This window comes from Gekko japonicus, unplaced genomic scaffold, assembly GCF_001447785.1.
Source record: "Gekko japonicus isolate JY-2015 unplaced genomic scaffold, Gekko_japonicus_V1.1 scaffold578, whole genome shotgun sequence".
NCBI lineage: Eukaryota > Metazoa > Chordata > Lepidosauria > Squamata > Gekkonidae > Gekko > Gekko japonicus.
In genome coordinates, this window is record NW_015168668.1 from 922890 (window position 1) to 941059 (window position 18170).

An 18170-nucleotide genomic window follows, 5' to 3' on the forward strand; every position below is an offset into this window, starting at 1 on the left:
CTCCCTGAAGTGAGAGGGGGAAAACAAAAAGAGATCAGGGGGTGGGGTGGGTAAAGGGGGGGAAAAAGATGAGAAACTCTAATTAAATTTTTGTGGTTTTGGGGTATAGAAACCCTAACAAAGCCTCTTTTAAAGATCTGACATGATTCCATCGATAGATGCAGCTCTCCAGAATCACAAACATCATGCAAAAGAGGTAAACGAGATAAGAAAAAAGGCAGAAAGGAAGGAAGGAAGATTACAGAGGGAAAGGAGGGAAAAGAGAGGAAGGGAAAGGAAGAAAGAGAGGCAGAAAAAGACAGGGGGGGGGGAGAAAATGTAGAGCAGTCGGGCTTGTTCTGTGGGCCACTAGCAAATGCCCACGTGGATAAGGAAGGAGAAAGAGAGAGGCGAGGGTGGGTGGGGAGGGGAGGAAAAGAGAGAGAGACAGAAGGGGGAAAGGAAGGGGAAACCCACTTTTAAAATGCTGCATATTCTTTTACTTAGCTGATGTGAACCAATGTGTTAGGTTTACATTGGCACATCCCAGCCCTGGCAGAATAATAATAAATATAATAAAATAGAATTAATAATAAGAATAATCATAGGGAGAAGAAAAAAACAAGGCCATGAAAAAAACGCAACTTTTTCAATGTTTGGGGTGGAGGGTGGGGGGGAGAGACACTGAAAAAAGGATGGAAATTCTGTGCATCTCCTCAGCAGAGGAATGTGATGCAGTTTCCAGACCTTACATGAGGGGAGAACACCAAGGCAAGGGGCGGCCCAGTTTCTCGTGGCTCCAATTATTGTTGGTAAATGAGCGGACAGATGACTTCTGGTCCTCTTTACTTCTGCATGGAAGCATGAGAAAGCGGCTGACGGAAATGTTTCAGTCGAGAAGGTGACCAGGCCTGAGGTGAACTCTTGATCAAGGGGTGATAACACACTTTCAATGCACTTTGCAACGGGATTTTACTGTGTGAAATGGCAAGATCCACTTGCAAACAGTCCAGCCGCCTGTGGACACCTGCTGCTAAAATGGCTCTCAGCGTGCGTTAATCTAAATGTCAGAGGAAGATTCAACAGGGCCTCAAGTCCCTGTTGAAGCACCAAGTTGGTCACAAGTGGACTATGCGGGGTAGATTTTGACCTGATCAACAGATTTTAGCTCTTCTTATGTTCCTAACATGTTTGGAGAACCGAGCCCAAGAATGAAGTTTAATTCTGGGTATAAGCTTTTGTTAAGCATGCAGGCGTGTATCTGAAGAAGTGTGCACGCCCACGAAAGCTTATACCCAGAATTAAACTTTATTGGTCATAAAAGTGCCACTGGACTCAAACCTCATTCTTTCCCAGGGAGGTTAGCCTGTCCTCTTCTATCACTGTCTTCTGCCAACAGGTGTAGACTTTTTTGTTTCACCTGGTGTTCTCTTACTAATCCTCATCGACCGTTCCTCCTGTCCGTCTACTGATTTGTTCTGTTTTAATTTTTTTATACATATTTATGCACGTTTTTAATCTTGTTTTATGATTTTTGTTATTGTCTTCCCACCTTGGGGACCCTAAATTGGGTGGCCTAGAAATGTTTCAAGTAAATAAACTTATTGATGACCATTTAGAAATAGACCTGTCCCCTCTTTTAGGGCTCCTGAGGTTGGTTGTGTGGGATCAGGTCATGTACGCACAGCGGCTTGTGTTATAATATTTTATTTTTTTTGCCCTGGGCTTGGAGAAATTCCACTTGGCCGCTGTGTGGAGAAAAGAGTTTCGTCTCCCCACCTTCAGGGATTTCTGTATTTGGCATGAGCTTGGCAGGGAGAGTTGACAAACCAGACTTTGGCTTTAGTAGCTCACTGGCAGTTACAAAATTGGCTCCATTCTACACCGGCATGGGCTACCCAGCCCTCTCCTAACAATGTATAGCTCCGTCACTTCAAAAGGAGTCCCTACTTTCGTCTCAAGCTCCTTAACGTGTATCTAGCCGTTTTATCACGAGTCATAACACTGGTCCATCAAGATCAGTCTTTTCTGCCGTAGCTGGCAGCAGCTCTCTCCTAGGTCTCAGGCAGAGGTCTTACACCTTACTTACTACCTGATCCTTTTGACTGGAAACGCTAGGGACTAAACCTGGGACCTTCTGCGTGCAACGCAGGTGCCCTGTCACGAGCCACAGCCCCTCTTACACCTTGGTAAGTGCTCAAATGTAAATCTTACCTTCGGCAGTCCATAATAAATTAAGACGTTACTTTGAATCAAAGGAGTGATGACTACTTCCACATCCTGCAGGTACCAGGGTGTCTTAGTGGACCCCTTCAGTGCGGGACGCCTCTTATCCCCCTAACCCCAACAGCAGCAGAGTACAGCTCTTGAGCTTTCGTTCCTCTGTGGCCAACAGGGGAAATAAAAGAGATACCTTATCTTGGAGATGAGCCCCAAATCGTCTGTTGGAGGTAGGCCCCGTAGAGGTAAGTGGGCCGTAGAAGTAGCCTAAGCATGGTAATTGCTGGCCCTGGCTTCTCTACCAAGCCAAGTAGTCCCTGAACCACTCTCAGCCAAAGAAGAAGAAGAAGAAGAAGAGATTGGATTTATACCCCACCCTTCACTTGGAGTCTCAGAGTGGCTTACAAACTCCTTTCCCTTCCCCTCCCCACAACAGACACCCTGTGAGGTGGGTGGGGCTGAGAGAGCTCTGACAGAAACGGCTCTTTCAGGAACAACTGTGCCAGAGCTTGTGACTGAGCCAAGGTCACATCAGCAGGTGCAAGTGGAGGAGTGGGGAATCAAACCCGGTTCTCCCAGATTAGAGTCCGCACACTTAACCACTACACCAAACTGGCTCACAGGGCTGTTATAAGAGAAATGTGAGATAACCTATGAGCTCCTGGGAGAAAGGACTGGACCGGATACAATGGATTAACTAATGACCATTGCCATCGGCCTGTGATGGCTTCGGGAATTTTTCGTGTACTTTCTGTGCCCTACAGCCACAAAGGGATTTTGAGGGCAACTCATACAAAGATGGGACCAAAACAGAAAGGCTGTCCCCCACATCCAGAGTTTACAGATGGTTTTAGGGGGGGGCTGCTCCCCCCCACGGTGGATGGGAGCATCTCACTGTCTTAGCCTGTTCTCTTCCGTGGAGAGAGAATGTCTTTTTAAAAGTCAAATATGGGATAATTTTATATTTGTGTTACAGAGATTGAAAATTTACAGAAAATAAAACACTCTGAAGTGTTTTTTTTGTGTGCCATTCAGTGTTCCCTCTAAGCTGAGTTAGTGTGAGCTAGCTCACAGTTTTTTAGCCTCCAGCTCACACATTTTTGCCTTTGCTCAGGAAGGATGTCTCCAGAACAAACTAATCTATGCAGTAGCCAAATTGCTCGCTCACAACTGAAATACCAGTAGCTCACAGAGCACAATTTTTGCTCACAAGACTCCACAGCTTAGAGGGAATATTGGTGCCAATGCACTAACCTTACAAATGTTCTGTTCTTCTGAAGATCCTCTCATATACTAGGCCTGTTTTCTGTGAACTATTTGTGGCTATACCCAATACGCAGAGAGGATTCTCACAGGTTCAAACGAATCCTGTTTGCCACCTTCTAAGTGTGGGTAGCTTGTATGGAGCGACGGGAGAGATACATAGGTCGGCCTACGTAGAGCGAGGGGAAGGAATAAAACGGTGGAGTATGTAAACGCTCCAGATGTGGGTGCTGACTGGATCACACTTTTGAGTTTTTCTGTTCTGTTCACCAGGAGTTCGATGATGGCTGTGCGTAGGTAAACCTCCTACGCTACAGAATTTCCACAGGTTTACATTAATTGTGGCTTCCCTCCAAAGGATTCTGAGAATTCTAGTTTCATGGAGGATTCCCTATCAGAAATGGCCAACCTCCACCACAGAACTACAATCCCCAGGGTTCCCCAGAGGAGAAAGAATGACATTCAATGCATTTATGCATTTCAGTGAGATTGTGTTTCAAGGTATTTATTCATAATAAGCAGAGGTCATTTCGGGGGGGAACGTGGGGGATCGCAGTTCCCCCGGGGTGAGGTGCGGGGGGGGGCACACGATGAAGCCCCCGCCCCCTGCTTCCGACCACCCCGCTTCCAGCCCTCATTCAGCCAGGAGGAGGCCGGAGAAGAGGGAGGGTAAGTTGCTTCCTCCCTGCCTCTCCCCACCCCTGCCTGCCTGGGGCCAGGGAGGGCCTTGGCGGGGCTTCCTCGCACTCCTGCCGGCCTTGCAGGTCCACCGCCGGGCCCCTGATGTCAGGGGGTGTGGCATATGCTAATAAGTTATGCTAATGAGTTCCCCTAGCTCTTTTTCTACGAAACAACCCCTGATAATAAGACCTAATGTACAATTACAGTCAAGTGACTACGGGCAAGGCAATGGAGAGAGAAGAGAATGGGTGGGACTTCTTGTGGAAATTTCAAATTTCAAATTCAACTTGGGCAGACGCAGTTTAGGATCGTATTTCAACAGTGCCATTGTGCACCCTTCTAAATTCATTGAAGCCAATGGGATTAGAAGGGTATAGCTCTTGTTTAGGATGGCACTGTAAATCAGCCAGTTGAAGCTGCCTCTCTCTGGGCCTTGTTCTTCTTAAAATGCCACATATTTTAACCTGTTTTTAACTGTCATGACCTCTCCCCAGATAAACCTGGGAACGATAGCTCTTTGCAGGACTACACAGAACGACTGTTCCTATGGCTCCCTGATCTTGGAATTGCCACATTGGTTGGAAAAGAATTAGATGAAAATTAGACAGTTTCAAGGAAGTTAGGTTGCAGGTGGCTATTGACCAATAGGGTGCAACTTCCATCTTTATTGGATTTGTACTTTTAAATACCAGTGGCTGCGGGTTTGCTGGTAAAAACAGGGGCTACTTTGACCTCCGTGTCCTGCTGTTAGGCATTCTAGAAGAGCTGGCGAGAAACAGGCTGCTGGACTAGATGGGCCACTGGTCTGACCCAGCAGAGTTCACCTCATGTGCTTCTTAAGAATGCTATCAACAACTGAGTGATATTTCCCAGAGCTAATGAGGGATATTAAGAAACTGATGCGACAGAAAAACTGTCTGGCATGCTCAAGTCCCTGACCCTCAGGGGAGATCGACACGATCCACCCAGAGACAAAACGGTAGAGGCGGTCTTGGAGACATCACAGCCGCTTCCAGAAACTTCTTATGCTTTAGCCTATCATCTCCCCCAGTTGTCTAAATTCAACTGCTTGGTGCTTCAAAAAAAATTGTTTTGTTAAAAAGAATTGAGCCACGAGAAAACAGTGCCGGCCACGTTGGAGACAAGATGATGAGGCCCTGAAGAACAGAAGAAAAAGAAAAAAAAACAGAACATCAGTTGGAGGCATGCAGATAGGTCAGGAGTTTAAAAAGGGGGATGGAAGATGAGAATTTTTCAAAAAAGGGGTCTAAAATATGTAGTTTCTGGATAGGAGGGGGAAAAAAAATAAAAGCGGGTGGTGGTGGTGGAAGAGAACTTTTGGGGCAGAGAGGAAGGGGAAATGTGTAACTGAACGGACAAGATCCGGTCAGCAAACGGCATTAAAACCAGCAAACAAACGGCAGGAAGGAATGCAAACACAGAATTGTCATGGAAACAGAACGAGACAGCATATTTGAACTAAGTCTAGCACTTGAGGGAGAACAGAGAAGAAGGAAACAGAAGAAGAAAAAGGAAGGAAAAGAACAAAAGCAGAACTGAATCATCAGTAAAACAATTATTGAATCAGGAGAAGTTCTGTGAATCGAAGTCTGAAGGGAACCCCAATTGTTGTTCTCTGTTTGCTAGAGGGGAGAAAGAGGCAGGGGACATACAAAACACTCCACTGCAGGGAAGAGAAGGGAAACTGGGGGCTTTTTAACATTCAGTGTGCAGCTACCCAAGATCTCCCAACATAATCCTAGGAGCGATGGGAGACTTTGGGGGTTGTGAAATGCAAGTCAAGAAGACAAAAACGAAACAAAAGAAAGGGTTGCAGAGGATTCTGGCCATGAAGGCAGCACCTGCAGAAACATAAAAATGGAACTGAGCTAATCTCAACTATAGGCCTTAATGTAGGCAGTCTGTGTACAACATCCGTGAGACAGAGTCCCGTCTAAAGCTTTCCACGGGAACCACTGAGGGAAGGAGATTCTGGAACTTCCCACAGTGCCTTGTTCTGCTGCTGAATTGTCTTTTAATAGTTAGGAACAGGGCTATTTTTGGGTAGGAACGCACAGGAACGGAGTTCCGGCTGGCTTCCAAGTTGGCCACGCCCAGCAGGAACTCATTAGCATAATAGGCCACACCCAACGGCAGAAATCCATTAGGATTGGCTTCGTTAGGGGTGTGTGGCCTAACATGCAAAGGAGTTCCTGCTACAAAAAAGGCCCTGGGTTTTGACAACAAAAAAAGGTAAACAGAATAACAAGCAAAAGGTGGGTGTGGCTGGATAACCACACTTCTGGTAACATGTGGGTGCGGCCTAATGTGCCAATGAGCTGTGCTGTCAGGGGTGTGGCCCAATATGCTAATGAGTTCCTGCTGTTGGGTGTGGCCTATTATGCTAATGAGTTCCTGCTGGGCTTTTTCTACAAAAAGAGCCCTGTTAGGAAGTCCTGCTTTACTGCATTTCCATATACCTGATGAACTCATTCGGGTCACCATGAGAGCGACGGCAGCTTTTATATATCTGAATACCATCATGTTTAATCTTCTTTCCTATAAGGTACACAGGCCTCTGCCCTTCGACTTTCTATTCTCACTCGTCTCCTAGGATCAAGTACAGCCAAATGGAGACTCTGACATTGGAAGAAGAAGAAAGTGTTCTTGTCTTCTGATTGGGGGTCTTGTAAGCCTAAATCAGAGTTTCCTTTCGGACCTCCTTAGAGGTTGGTATCATCTGTCGTAGCAAGAGCCCTGCTGGATCAGACCAGTGGCCCTCTAGTCCTGTCTCACACTGGGGCCAACCAGTTCCTCTGGAGGTCCAACACCAGGGCATATTACGGACTACTTTTCAGAGTAAGCCTGCTTACTTTCAATCCAGGTTCGAAACCATGTTGCGTTGTTCACACAATGCAATGTTGCATGCTGCTGTACAACCCTGGTTGAGGTAGCACACGAAGATACTCAGTGCTGGCTCATTTGAAAAATACCAGAGAGTATTGAACCCTGGTTTGAAAGCAAGAGAACTTGTAGCAAAGCTTTTGTGACCAGGGGGATTTGTGAGAACAGAACTAAAAATGGCTCACATACTTCAGGTATCTTGGGAGTACCTTCCCTCTCTAGAAGTTCACACTTTCTGATTCAGCATTGTAGATGCCATTGTTTAAACTCCTTTTCCATGTGGAATTAGATGTTTCAAGAAAGGCAGAGCTGCCAACAGTTTGCCTCGCCTTCTTCCCTCTGCTCAATTAGACCATGCTCAACGTGATGCCACCACACTGTGTTTTCCTATTCCCATCACCCAAGAGCAGGAGTGGGAAATCTGACAGCGCTATGACCATTTCTATCAAGCAGGGCTATGGCAGCTGCACGTTTCCTGCAGCATCCAAGTACGCTCTCAGTTAATCTGTTTCACTTACTGACTTGCATTTGGAAGAGAGCCAGGAGGACCCACGCGGGATTCGGGGAAGAAGCAGGATGGGGGGGAGGGGGGTGCATGTCTTTTTTTACAGACCTGGTCGCCGAAGAATTAAGGATCCAGGTTTGGGTGGCAATGAAGCCACCACAATCCGCCCTCGGAACTCAGTCCCAGGATGCCGCTGGAGAGAAAAATCTGAGGACCGATCAATCTTTTTTTGAAAAAACCTGATTCTGCTTTCTTTTTGCAGGTTTGCCCATGAGAAAGGAAGAATTTGCAGGGGGGGACAGGTGTGGAGCCAAGTGCAGGGGGGAAAATGCTGAGCATGAACTTCAAACCCCGATTCACTTCAAATCAAATTAAAATGAGAAAGAAAAGCAAGGGGGCAGCAGGCAGGTGGGGGGATGGGGAACAAAAAAAAACAATCAACCCAAACACATTCAGCAAGCCGCTGCTCCGAATGAGGTGAGAAGGCGGACATTATTGGCATTTTGGCGAGACAGGAGGCCATTCCGTCTTACTCCAAAATGAAGGGGGGGGGAGGGAAAAGGGGGCCGAAATAATGTACAGCCTCTGATTTGTAGTGAAGATTAGATTACACCTGGCCTTCCCCCCAAAAAAACAAGGTTGTCTCTCTCCGTCCTCCTCTGTCCTCCTCTCCCAAACCCTTCTCTGATTGCAGATTTCAGTTCTAACCCCCCAAGTCCGGGCTACCACTAGGTGGATCTGGGCATATTTTATTCCTGCCCCGCTTCTGTCCTTCCAAAGGGTTCCTTCTCCTCTTCTCCTTCCTTCATCAATTTAGACATTTGGAAGGAGCCATTTGCAACTGGTACCCAAAGAACACAAGATAATTCCTCCTCCTGGTGCCCTTTCAAGCAATATATCAATTGAACAATCCCTAGAGTCCTACTTTCCTCTTTCGGCGTAGGTGTTCGTTTTAAAATTTATTTTGCACAACAGAAGAATGAAATCATTTTCCAATTTGAATTCTGAGCGGCTCTGGCACCAACCCTGTAATATTAGACGCAGGATATGCGTGGGTACCCGTGTTTTATTTTTTTAATTTTTTTTAAACATTAAATTAATGTGACAAGGTGTAATCTAAAATTTCCCCCCCTAAAACAAAGAGAACAGCAATGCAAAAGGCATAATAGACGGAAGCAGGCGGAGGGTTTCTTAAAAAAAAATCACTCGTAGCTCAGTGTTCCTGCAAAGCGCCCTTCTTAAAGATGCCATCGATAACTGGGCCACATTTCCCTCAAGCTCTTGAGAAATCCTTCTGCAAAAACAGAACGTTAATCTTGCTGTTTTATTTTTCATTGAAAATCATTTGAAATTTCCACTGAAAAAAATTAATGAGCAGAGGACTACCCAAAACAAGCGTAGGGTATCCCATTGACCCCTGACCCATTCTCTCTCTCTCTCTCTCAAAACGTGTAGGAGATGACTGAGATTTTAGAAATGATGTCGCTATAAGCTCTTACTCTCTCCCCACGTCCCACAGCTCAGTGAGAAAAAACATGATATAGAAAGGGAATCTGAAAAGGACCCGGATCTGGAAGGGACTAGTGTTCTAGGGAAGTATTACTTCCCCATCACTGTGGGCAGAATTCTAGATCAACCTCCCCCCCCCCGCCGAATGTGAAGGGCACTTGAGATTTGGAGGTTGTCTTCTCTCAAGGGATGAGGTGGTCCTGGGAGCTACTGTGGGATGCAGAAAGAAAATGGAGGGCTGCACAGAGGGCCTGAGAAGGAGCCTGTCACCTCACCAACATCCCACAACGAACTGGCTCGTACCGCTAATTATTCGTGGTTTTCGACTGTGTTTGGCCGCAGGCACAAGGTGGTACTCTCATTAAGGCACGCAGCGGGGCGGCGTGGGCACCTTTAACATCAGAGACGTGTCCAAAACCTGGACGCCTTAAGCCAGCGTGTTTCCGGATTTTTTGGCTATTTCAGGTCCAAGAATGGAGGACCGTAGCCTTGGTTTGCCAAGGAGGGGTCATATATACAAATGATTGGCAGCTGCTACCCTTTGCCAGTTGGCATGGTGGACTTACCACTGCTCCTCAGGGTGAGTTGTCAACAAGGAATCCCAACTGGAGAGGATACACCTGAGAGAAACAATGCCTTTTAGAGGCATGCTGAGATGGGGTGGTGGTGGTGTTTCCAGTCAACAAATGGGGCAGAAAACCCATTTGCTGCCTGGAGTTTCTCAGCCCAGAGTTAAGGCCACCATAACCATCCTGGGCCGCTCCTCTGGGATTTAGATTGTTGTAAATTCGGGTTGGATCCCACGGATTAGTGAGTGGTGCAGCTTCCTCTGGTGCAAGGATTTGCTCTCTGGTGTTAAGCGGAGGCTGCCAGCACCATCGGAAAGACTACTGCTGGATTCAGAGGTTCCAGCCTCTTATATCTTCATGCCTGCACTTACTTGAGTAGATATCATCTCACGTACTGACTTCATGAAAATACTCTCCCTGGCCCCCCTGCATGATGGGGTCTTTTGTCTTGTCAAACCGTATTTGAAACTGCGCCTGACTGCGGCGTGATATATCCTATCGCTACTTTTAATGGAACACTTACAAAATGAGCTGAACTTCAGGACATGGTTGTGGCTTTGCACAAAGAGAAGTACACGTCTTGCAGATGTATGAGGAAGCATTTTGGAGGAAGACCCGGGGGGGGGAGGGGAACCCTCTCTCTCTGTATTCTTACTAAACCTTTCCAACAGTAAAATGGATTCTTCTTTTTGTGTGTTTGTGTGTACCTACAACTGAAGAATTACTGGAATGGAGGACGTCTCAGAATCGTCCTCTGATGTTCAATCAGATCCACCCACCCTGTAGGTCCTCCCTGCCTGGTTGTGGCGTAGTCCGGATGAGCCAGGATGGACTGGAAACGCAGTCACCTGCAGAGAAGATGGTTCCAGGGAATGCGCCGTCCGCGGGCTGCGAGCCACGCAATTCCTTCCCAACACCAAATTGATTTTGCATCCAGCAAAACTGCACCGTTTTGGTTCCCTCTTGGACCGCCCCCACTGGAGGAGGCAGATCACATTTTTGAGAGCTCCCTCTGTTTTGCAAAAGAACTCCCTGCATGTAGAAAACCAGCCACACAGGGGAAAGGGGGCCTAAGTTACCCTTGTGCTTGACATACTAGCTCCCCCTCCCCAAACATGGAATAATGTTGAATGGTGTTAATGATGCTTGAAGAGAAGGGTACCTATGCTGACTGACTTCAGCATAATATCAAGGCAGGAAGATTTTTGGAGCGTGGGGAGGGGATCTTTGGACGACACGTCCTGTCTCATCTTGTGGCCACCCAATGCAAGCACCGCAACCTTTGCCCATTAAACTCGGGAGGGGGGGCAAAGAGTACCTTGCTGTTTGGTGCCGCCTTCTCCTGTGCTGAGCTACAAGCTACTTTAGATGACAGCCAAAGGCTCAAAAGGAGCCTTTGGCTAGTAAGACGATACTTCTTGTCCATGGCACAGCCTTGAGCCCTGCAGGCTAGGAAAGGGAGTTGTGTTTGTACCGGGTGGGGAACAGGACCCAGGGTCTCGGCATGGAAATCTCAGTTTAAGAAAGAGAGGCAGAGAGAAGGAGAAACAAAGAGGGAGGAGGAGAAAAGGAGGAGAAAGAGAGGAAGAGAGGAGAGGAGAGAAAATAATGAGACAGGTAACTGTCAAGGCTGCACTGGATTTCTCAAAAAAATAAAAAAAAATAAAATCATAAATTTAAAAATCACACAGCTTTAATACCTGTACGCTAGGAATGCCCTCCCCCCGCCCTTGGGGTTATTACGGTATCATGTGGTCATTAATTAATCTGAGGAGGAGGTATCTGGGAACTCCCCCCAAAAAATTTTTTGTCTTAGGTGAAGAAAGACAGCTGAGGTCCCAGACATAAAAAGGAACTGAAAATGCAGCTGAAAAAGGAAAACAAAGTTGGAAGACTGGGTGCGTGGACATGATGTATGTCCTGATACATGGGGTATACCTACCACTGAAGTCCACTGTGTTCAGTCAAGCATACCCTGCACATCAGGACCCACAGCCAACTTGGGGAGGCTGGTGGGAAGAGACGGCTTTCAGGGTCTCCCCCTAATCTAGTTGTATGAAACACGGCAGACCAGTTGTCTGGTGGAGTTTGCCACAGACCTACTGAGACGCCCCAAATTTTGCTGCCTCAGACGTCTCCTCAGTTTCGCCGAGCACGGGGAGATGTAAGTTGGGGCAAAGGGAGATTATATAGAGCTAGTGTTTTCCGTTTTATATTTTTCTTCAGGGGAAGAGCCATTTGGAACACGCCTGGAAGGATACCTGCCTCCCAAATGGAGTTCTCCGAAGCTGCTTCCTCTGTCTGAAGGGAGAAGGGCATTTTGCATAAGCTCAGAGGCAAAACTCTAGCAGCATTACAAGCGGCTGCCTGGAACTGCACCTGAGGAAACTCAGGAGGGATCCCGCAGCTCATGAACTCTGCCACTGGCTGGACTAAGCCCGCCTGGGTTGCTGTAGCCCACTGAGCCAATTTCCTCTCAGCTGCATAGATTGTATTATACGGAATTTTTAAAAAATGATATCCTTCCGTTAGAGCTAAAGTTAAACTGGAAGAGGGAGGAGGGAAGGCAGTGATGAATAACTGAAAAAAGATGGAACAACGTTTGAATCCAGTGGCACCTTTAGCTGAAAAAAGATGGAACAACGTTTGGATCCAGTGGCACCTTTAAGACCAATAAAGTTTAGATCTGGGTTTCAGTTTTCATGTGCATGCCCACTACAAGGTCATTTTGCTCTGTTTGGAATCCAACCTCAGGCACACCTTGTGGTGACTTCAGGATCCCAAGGTTTAATTATAAAAATAGTAGGGGTAACTATTTTAGGTCAATAGTTGTTTGAAATCATCTACCTTGCTATACTTCTGAACAGAGTGGCTAAAGAGCTAGGGATGGAGAGCCACGTTTATATTAGCAAATGTGGGTACAGAACTCGGGCACTGAGAGAAGAAGACTGTTATTCTGGAACAATGGTGCAAATCTTTTGCGTGTAATTTCCGTACATGTTTATGCGTGCACCTGTTTTGCATCGAGTGTGTACAGGTGGAACTTGGGTTCTGTGTCCACCGCCCCCATGACGATCAATATTAATGCATATTAAAAAGGTCTTTTTGCTGCATAAATCTAATCAGCTTAATTCCCTTTTTACTAACCCTTGGATTTTTCTATTCACTTTAGAATTAGTTTGATACAAACTAAGGCCCCCACTTTCTAGATGTCCTATGTCACACACATTCCCTTGAAAAAAACTCCACTTCCTCGGACAGGCATTAGAACTGTGTGAATCCATTCCTCTGAGTTGGAGGTAATTGAATTGTCAACGGGGTAGGGAGGAAGTAGATTTGGAGTCTGCAGGAGGGGGGGGAGCAGGAACACTGGCTTTTTCCTCACAATGCATCTGGAATAAAATTACAGCACAGCATAACCAATCAAAACCAAAAAGGGGGGAACGAACCCAAAAAAAAAAGAGAGAAACAAAAAAGCAAAAAAATAAGTTTAAAACCCTAAAAAGGAGTGATTTAACAAACAAACAAAAAATCCACTGGGAAAAAAAAACCACATTGTTCGTTTAAAATCATATGTATATAGATATATACACGCACGCACATAAATTTGAAAATAATAATAATAATAATTTTAAAAGGACCAGCATGCACAAATTGCCATTAACATTCTCCTATCATGCATCAGGCCCAAAAGTCCATACGCAAGGTAACCATGACGACAGAAAAGTGCACAACGCAGCAAACATTACCGAAAGGATGCAGAGAGAGGCCCACAATGCAACTCAACTCATCACCAACGAGACCCGAGAACGAGCAGGTCTCGCTTTTTTATAGATATCAAGATTTCTTGCTTTCTTTCTCTCTCTTTTTTTTTTTAAATTATAGTTGTCATTTTTTATAAAAAAAATAATATATATAATATATTTTTTCTCTCTTAAGAAATGTAAAAATGTGGGTAAAGGAAGTTAAAAAGAAAAAAAACCACACCAACCTTCTCGTAGCTCTGAGGGATGTTAAGGGGGTTTGATGCAGAACACAATGACATGAGGAGAAGAGAGAAAAATAGGGAAACACAGAGAGAGTAAAAAAAGGCCTTCACGCTGGCAGCTGCAAATTGATTTGCTTTCTTTTTTTCCGTCTTTTAACTAAAAAAAAAAATAAAGCTAAAAAAAAATCTCAGAATGTCCCTTTTTTCTTTCCTTCCCGTTCTTCCCTGTCCGTCAGGGCTTCCATGAGGGGGCCCCTGGGCAGCATTTTGTCAAGGGTCCTGGGCCGCAGGGGGAAGGGGGCTCCCACACCTTGCTTAATAAAGGTGTCCATGTTGCACCCAGCCAATTTAACAGGGCAAGGGGAGGGGGTCCTCTCCTCACGAGTCCCCTGAGGCCCCACGGATTCCCTTCAGTAGCCCTGCGACCCACCCTCGGTCCAACATCCGATTCTTGCGAGCACTCGCGGCTCTGCTGTTGAAACGTACAACCACCGCACCCCCAAACAGCAAGGGACTGCTTTTCCACCTGGGTGTTCTCACCGTTGTTCAGCTCCTCTGCAAATTTTTAAATGTTGTAAGATCAAGACCTCGTGAGATACAAGAAAGCCCTGCAACAACTCAAGGCATGTCCTCATGGGGATTTCACCAGGACTCGGACGCGAGGATTTGGTGCAAACCAATTTCAACAACAGCTACTGCAAGTCCGCATTTCACAATGGACTGGATGAGGGTATCATAAACGGTGCATGCTGCTTTGCTTTTTATTGGGGGAGGGACTGCCATTTTTCTAGACGTTTGGCTTACCTCTAAACCATCCTAAGCAAGATAGTACCCATGTGGACATGCCTTAAAGCATCAATTTCATCCTCATTTCCCCCTGCTCTGCCCCAGCTTCATCTGAACTAATTAAAAAACAAAACAAAACAAAAACCTGGAACATAAAGCCCTCGTTCCTTAGGCTGTGAACTGAAAACAAGCAAATGAGAAAGGAAACGCCTTACAAATCCTACCCTAATCCCAAAATTCTTTGTAGACACACACACACAAAAATTACAGGAGAAAACAGTTGAAAAGAAATCAGAAAACTGCAAGCAAGTTTCACATTCTTCATGGAACAAAATGGAAATAATGCACAAAACCACCAGCCCAAAAGGACACACCCACTCTGTCTCTCCCCCCCCATCCCCTAGAGGACTACATTTAGCACTGCACCGTTTCACGGATAATAACACTTAAGGAAAAACAGGAATTATTAAACATAGCATGAAAACCTGCCACCAAGTCATCATCTGTGGGAATCACCACACAATCTCAGACTGACAGAGATGCTAGGCACCATATGTAGAGTGGAGGTCTTCATTTTGAACCCACACAGAAGTTTCCGTAAAACACACACATGCACAGAGCTTTGAAACAGAGATGCATCCAGCTCAAGAGTTCATTGCGCACTAACAACTTGTGTGGTTATATACCTGTGGCTGGGTTTCAGAACAGATAACTGTAGATTTCATTTTTAAATAAACTTTGTCCTCAGTGTGAGGGCATATTAGCAAAAAATTCTCCCTTTGAGCGGTTGTGTTGAAAGGATGTAATGCTTGTAATGTGTCACTAGGTGCTGCTATTGTGCAGGGCCTGGTGACAATGCAAGCGTTAATCCTCAGGTGAGAAGGAAGTCATCTTAGATTCCGAATGTTAGGCGTTCTAATGGCCCTTTCTCCTTATGGCTGAGTGGGCCAAATCCATTCCAGTTTTGCAGAATGGACACAATTTAAACAAACAAAGCAACCACAAGCTGGAAAAAAACACCATGTCAATGACACTCCCCTAAAAGAAAGAATTGTTCTAAACTGTGGCAGAGGTTAAAAAAAAAATTCAGCCATATATGACCAATGGAAAGAAGGGAGACAACCCCATTTGGGTTGTGGATTGTGTTCACTGAGCCTAGGCCTCCAGAGGTTATATTCGCTGGACAGAAATATCAGGAAAGGTTCCTGTACATGTTAAATTCCACACTGCGGATCATCAGCTTGGAGGCCCAGACAGACTTTTTAATAATGAACGTACTATACATCCTTTTCAACACATTTTTGCCATATGGTTGCACCAACAAAAAGAGTTTTTAAAAAATTTAGCATGGAAAAGATTAAGTTATTTAAAAGCCTTCCTTCCCCTGTCCACATGACTGAGACAGGGAGCAAAAGAGAAAACCATGATTCCGCAGCATCCACAGAGGCTGGAACTGGGAATCGTTGTGTAGGGACCTCTCTGCTGTTTCCTCTCTAACGCGATTCCCTAACCACCAAGCACTGTCTTGTGGCTGACCAGGTGCCCTGCCAACCATCCCTGTTTACCCAGTGAAAAGCAAACTGAAGGAAAGAGCAAAAGCCCAGGAGCACCTTGAAGACTAACAACATTTGTGGCAGGATATGAGCTTTCTTGAGTTACTGCTCACTTCAGATATCTGAAGAAGTGAACAGTGACTCACAAAAGCTCCTCCCCTGCCACAAGTGTCGTTAGTCTTGAAGGTGCTCCTGGACTCTTGCTCTTTTCTCCTGCTACAGACAGACTGATATGGCTACTCATCTTAAATGGAAGTATATGGAACCCACAGCCAGCCACAATTCATAGCTGGTGATTTGCATTTGCTTTGGTGCCTGCTTTATGTCTGTCCCCCCAACCGGGGAGGTGTGTTAAGCAGCCTGGTTTTCTTTATTGACCGGGGACACGCACACCGGAATTGGTCAAATGTTTTCGGCAAAAAAGTGTGTTGGGGGGGATCTGACTAGGGTTGCCAAATGGGGCCAGAAATCCCTCGCTTTGGAGGCCCGATTTCCGATGCGACGGAATCGGGCCCGGGGGGAACCCCGCCCCCCGAAGCTGCGTCACCAGAGGTGACGCACAACATAGGGCATGTTGGGGGCATGGCCCAGATCGTCGGGGAGGAAACCATATGGTTTTCCCCCGATGATCTTGGCCACGTCCCCAACGTGCTACGTCGTGCGTCACTTCCGGTGACGTTCCGGCGGCAGGCGCGCACACATCCCCAGCCAGCTCCCGGAGTGAGAAGATGCTCCCCCCGCCGGTGAGTAAATTACATTTGGCAACCCTAGATCTGACTGTTCTGTGAGTGGCTTTAGATGCCGCTCGAAAGACCCCCAACAAAAGAAAGGCCCTGTATTATTATGCTTGTTGAAGGAAAATGGAAAGAGAGACAGCTTTTCCCTTTCAAAGTACTGAGAGGTCTGAATGTTTAAAGAACAGCTTACAAGTATTCTGCAGAGGGGGGGGGGGGAAACCCTGCAGATGGCATACAGCTTTCGTGCCTGGCGTGCATTTTTGGACTGTTGGGAAACGGTGAGTCAGGTCCCAGACATCCGTTCCGCCAGTGCTTTGCTCTGGTACAAGGGACGTTCCCCCTGGATGCCAGTGGGATCCAATCCAGTGTAGAACAGTGCTTAAGGACTAGGAGGACCTGGGTTCCAATTCCCACTTGGCCATGTAACTCACTGTAGCCACCTTGAGTCAGCCTCTCTGCTGATCCCAGCTTGCATGGTTTTTGTGCAGATAAAAATCAAGAGCAAGATACCCACATATGCCGCCCCGCGTTGTTTAGAAGCAGGGCAGGGTACAGACAGATAGATACTGGTCTTGCAAAATGTCTTGCTAGAAGCAGCCCTTGTAGAGGCTTTGGATAGGCCTGACACAGCGGCAGGAAAGTCCAGGGACCCAAGTTCAGCCCAAATATCCGGGGAACCGCTTCTGTCTCCATTTTCCCCCTCTTTTATGATTCTGGCATCTGCAATGCTCCCCCCCCCCCCTAGTGTGGCAACAGGGAAAACTTGGCCACCTGGGCTTGCTGGCAAAAAAAGAAGAGGGACACTGCCCTGTGATCTTGGCCCAGTACAGAACAGCTCCAGATCTGTACAAAACAGCCCAGTACAAATACAGCCCGTATTCCCGAGGGTGGGGGTGGGGAAGGAGACAGCACAATTGTTGAATTAAGAGTCTGGGTGCTTGATTCTCATTATGCTAAGGTTCATCACTACCCTTTATGGTTAAGCAAAATAATTCTCTACCACTGAAAAATCATGTCTTCTGAAAGAGGACGGGCAGTAGGTTCTTGGGGTGGGGATCTTTGGTTCCAAATCGCCAATTAACTAGTGCTTGTCCAAGGGACGCGCGCTACTGACCCACTTGCATTGCCAAAATAAACCAGTTTTTAAAAACGGTTTCACCACTCTTGCCCCTGAAACTTCCCTGTGTTGAAAATTCGTTCATGGCATCCCACCCCCTCAGCTTGTCAAACTAGGATTCCCATGGGTCTTTGGGAGAAAGATCGAGGATGGGTCAAAACTTGTTTAAACTTGGCAGTGCAGACATACCTTCTGTTTATTACCCTAACAAAACCTGGAATTAAAAGACAGAGGGTCAGCCCCCAGCTCCTTCCGTTAAAGGAAAGTGAACTAGCAGTTTACTGCTTCATGCAATTTAGGAAGACAGTCTTACAGACCACTCCGTCCCATTAGTAGACATGCTTCTCAAATGGATTACA

The 18170-nt window shown here is 46.3% G+C and overlaps 1 protein-coding gene across 1 annotated transcript in view; it reads right to left on the reverse strand.

Annotated features, from left to right (window-relative positions):
* PTPRS (protein tyrosine phosphatase, receptor type S) overlaps positions 1–18170 on the reverse strand; it is a 179752-nt gene that overhangs the window by 142704 nt on the left and 18878 nt on the right. The window contains exon 4 of the mRNA XM_015415315.1: positions 13622–13633. Coding sequence (XP_015270801.1) covers positions 13622–13633 — 12 coding nt within the window. The remainder of the gene's footprint in view (positions 1–13621; positions 13634–18170) is intronic.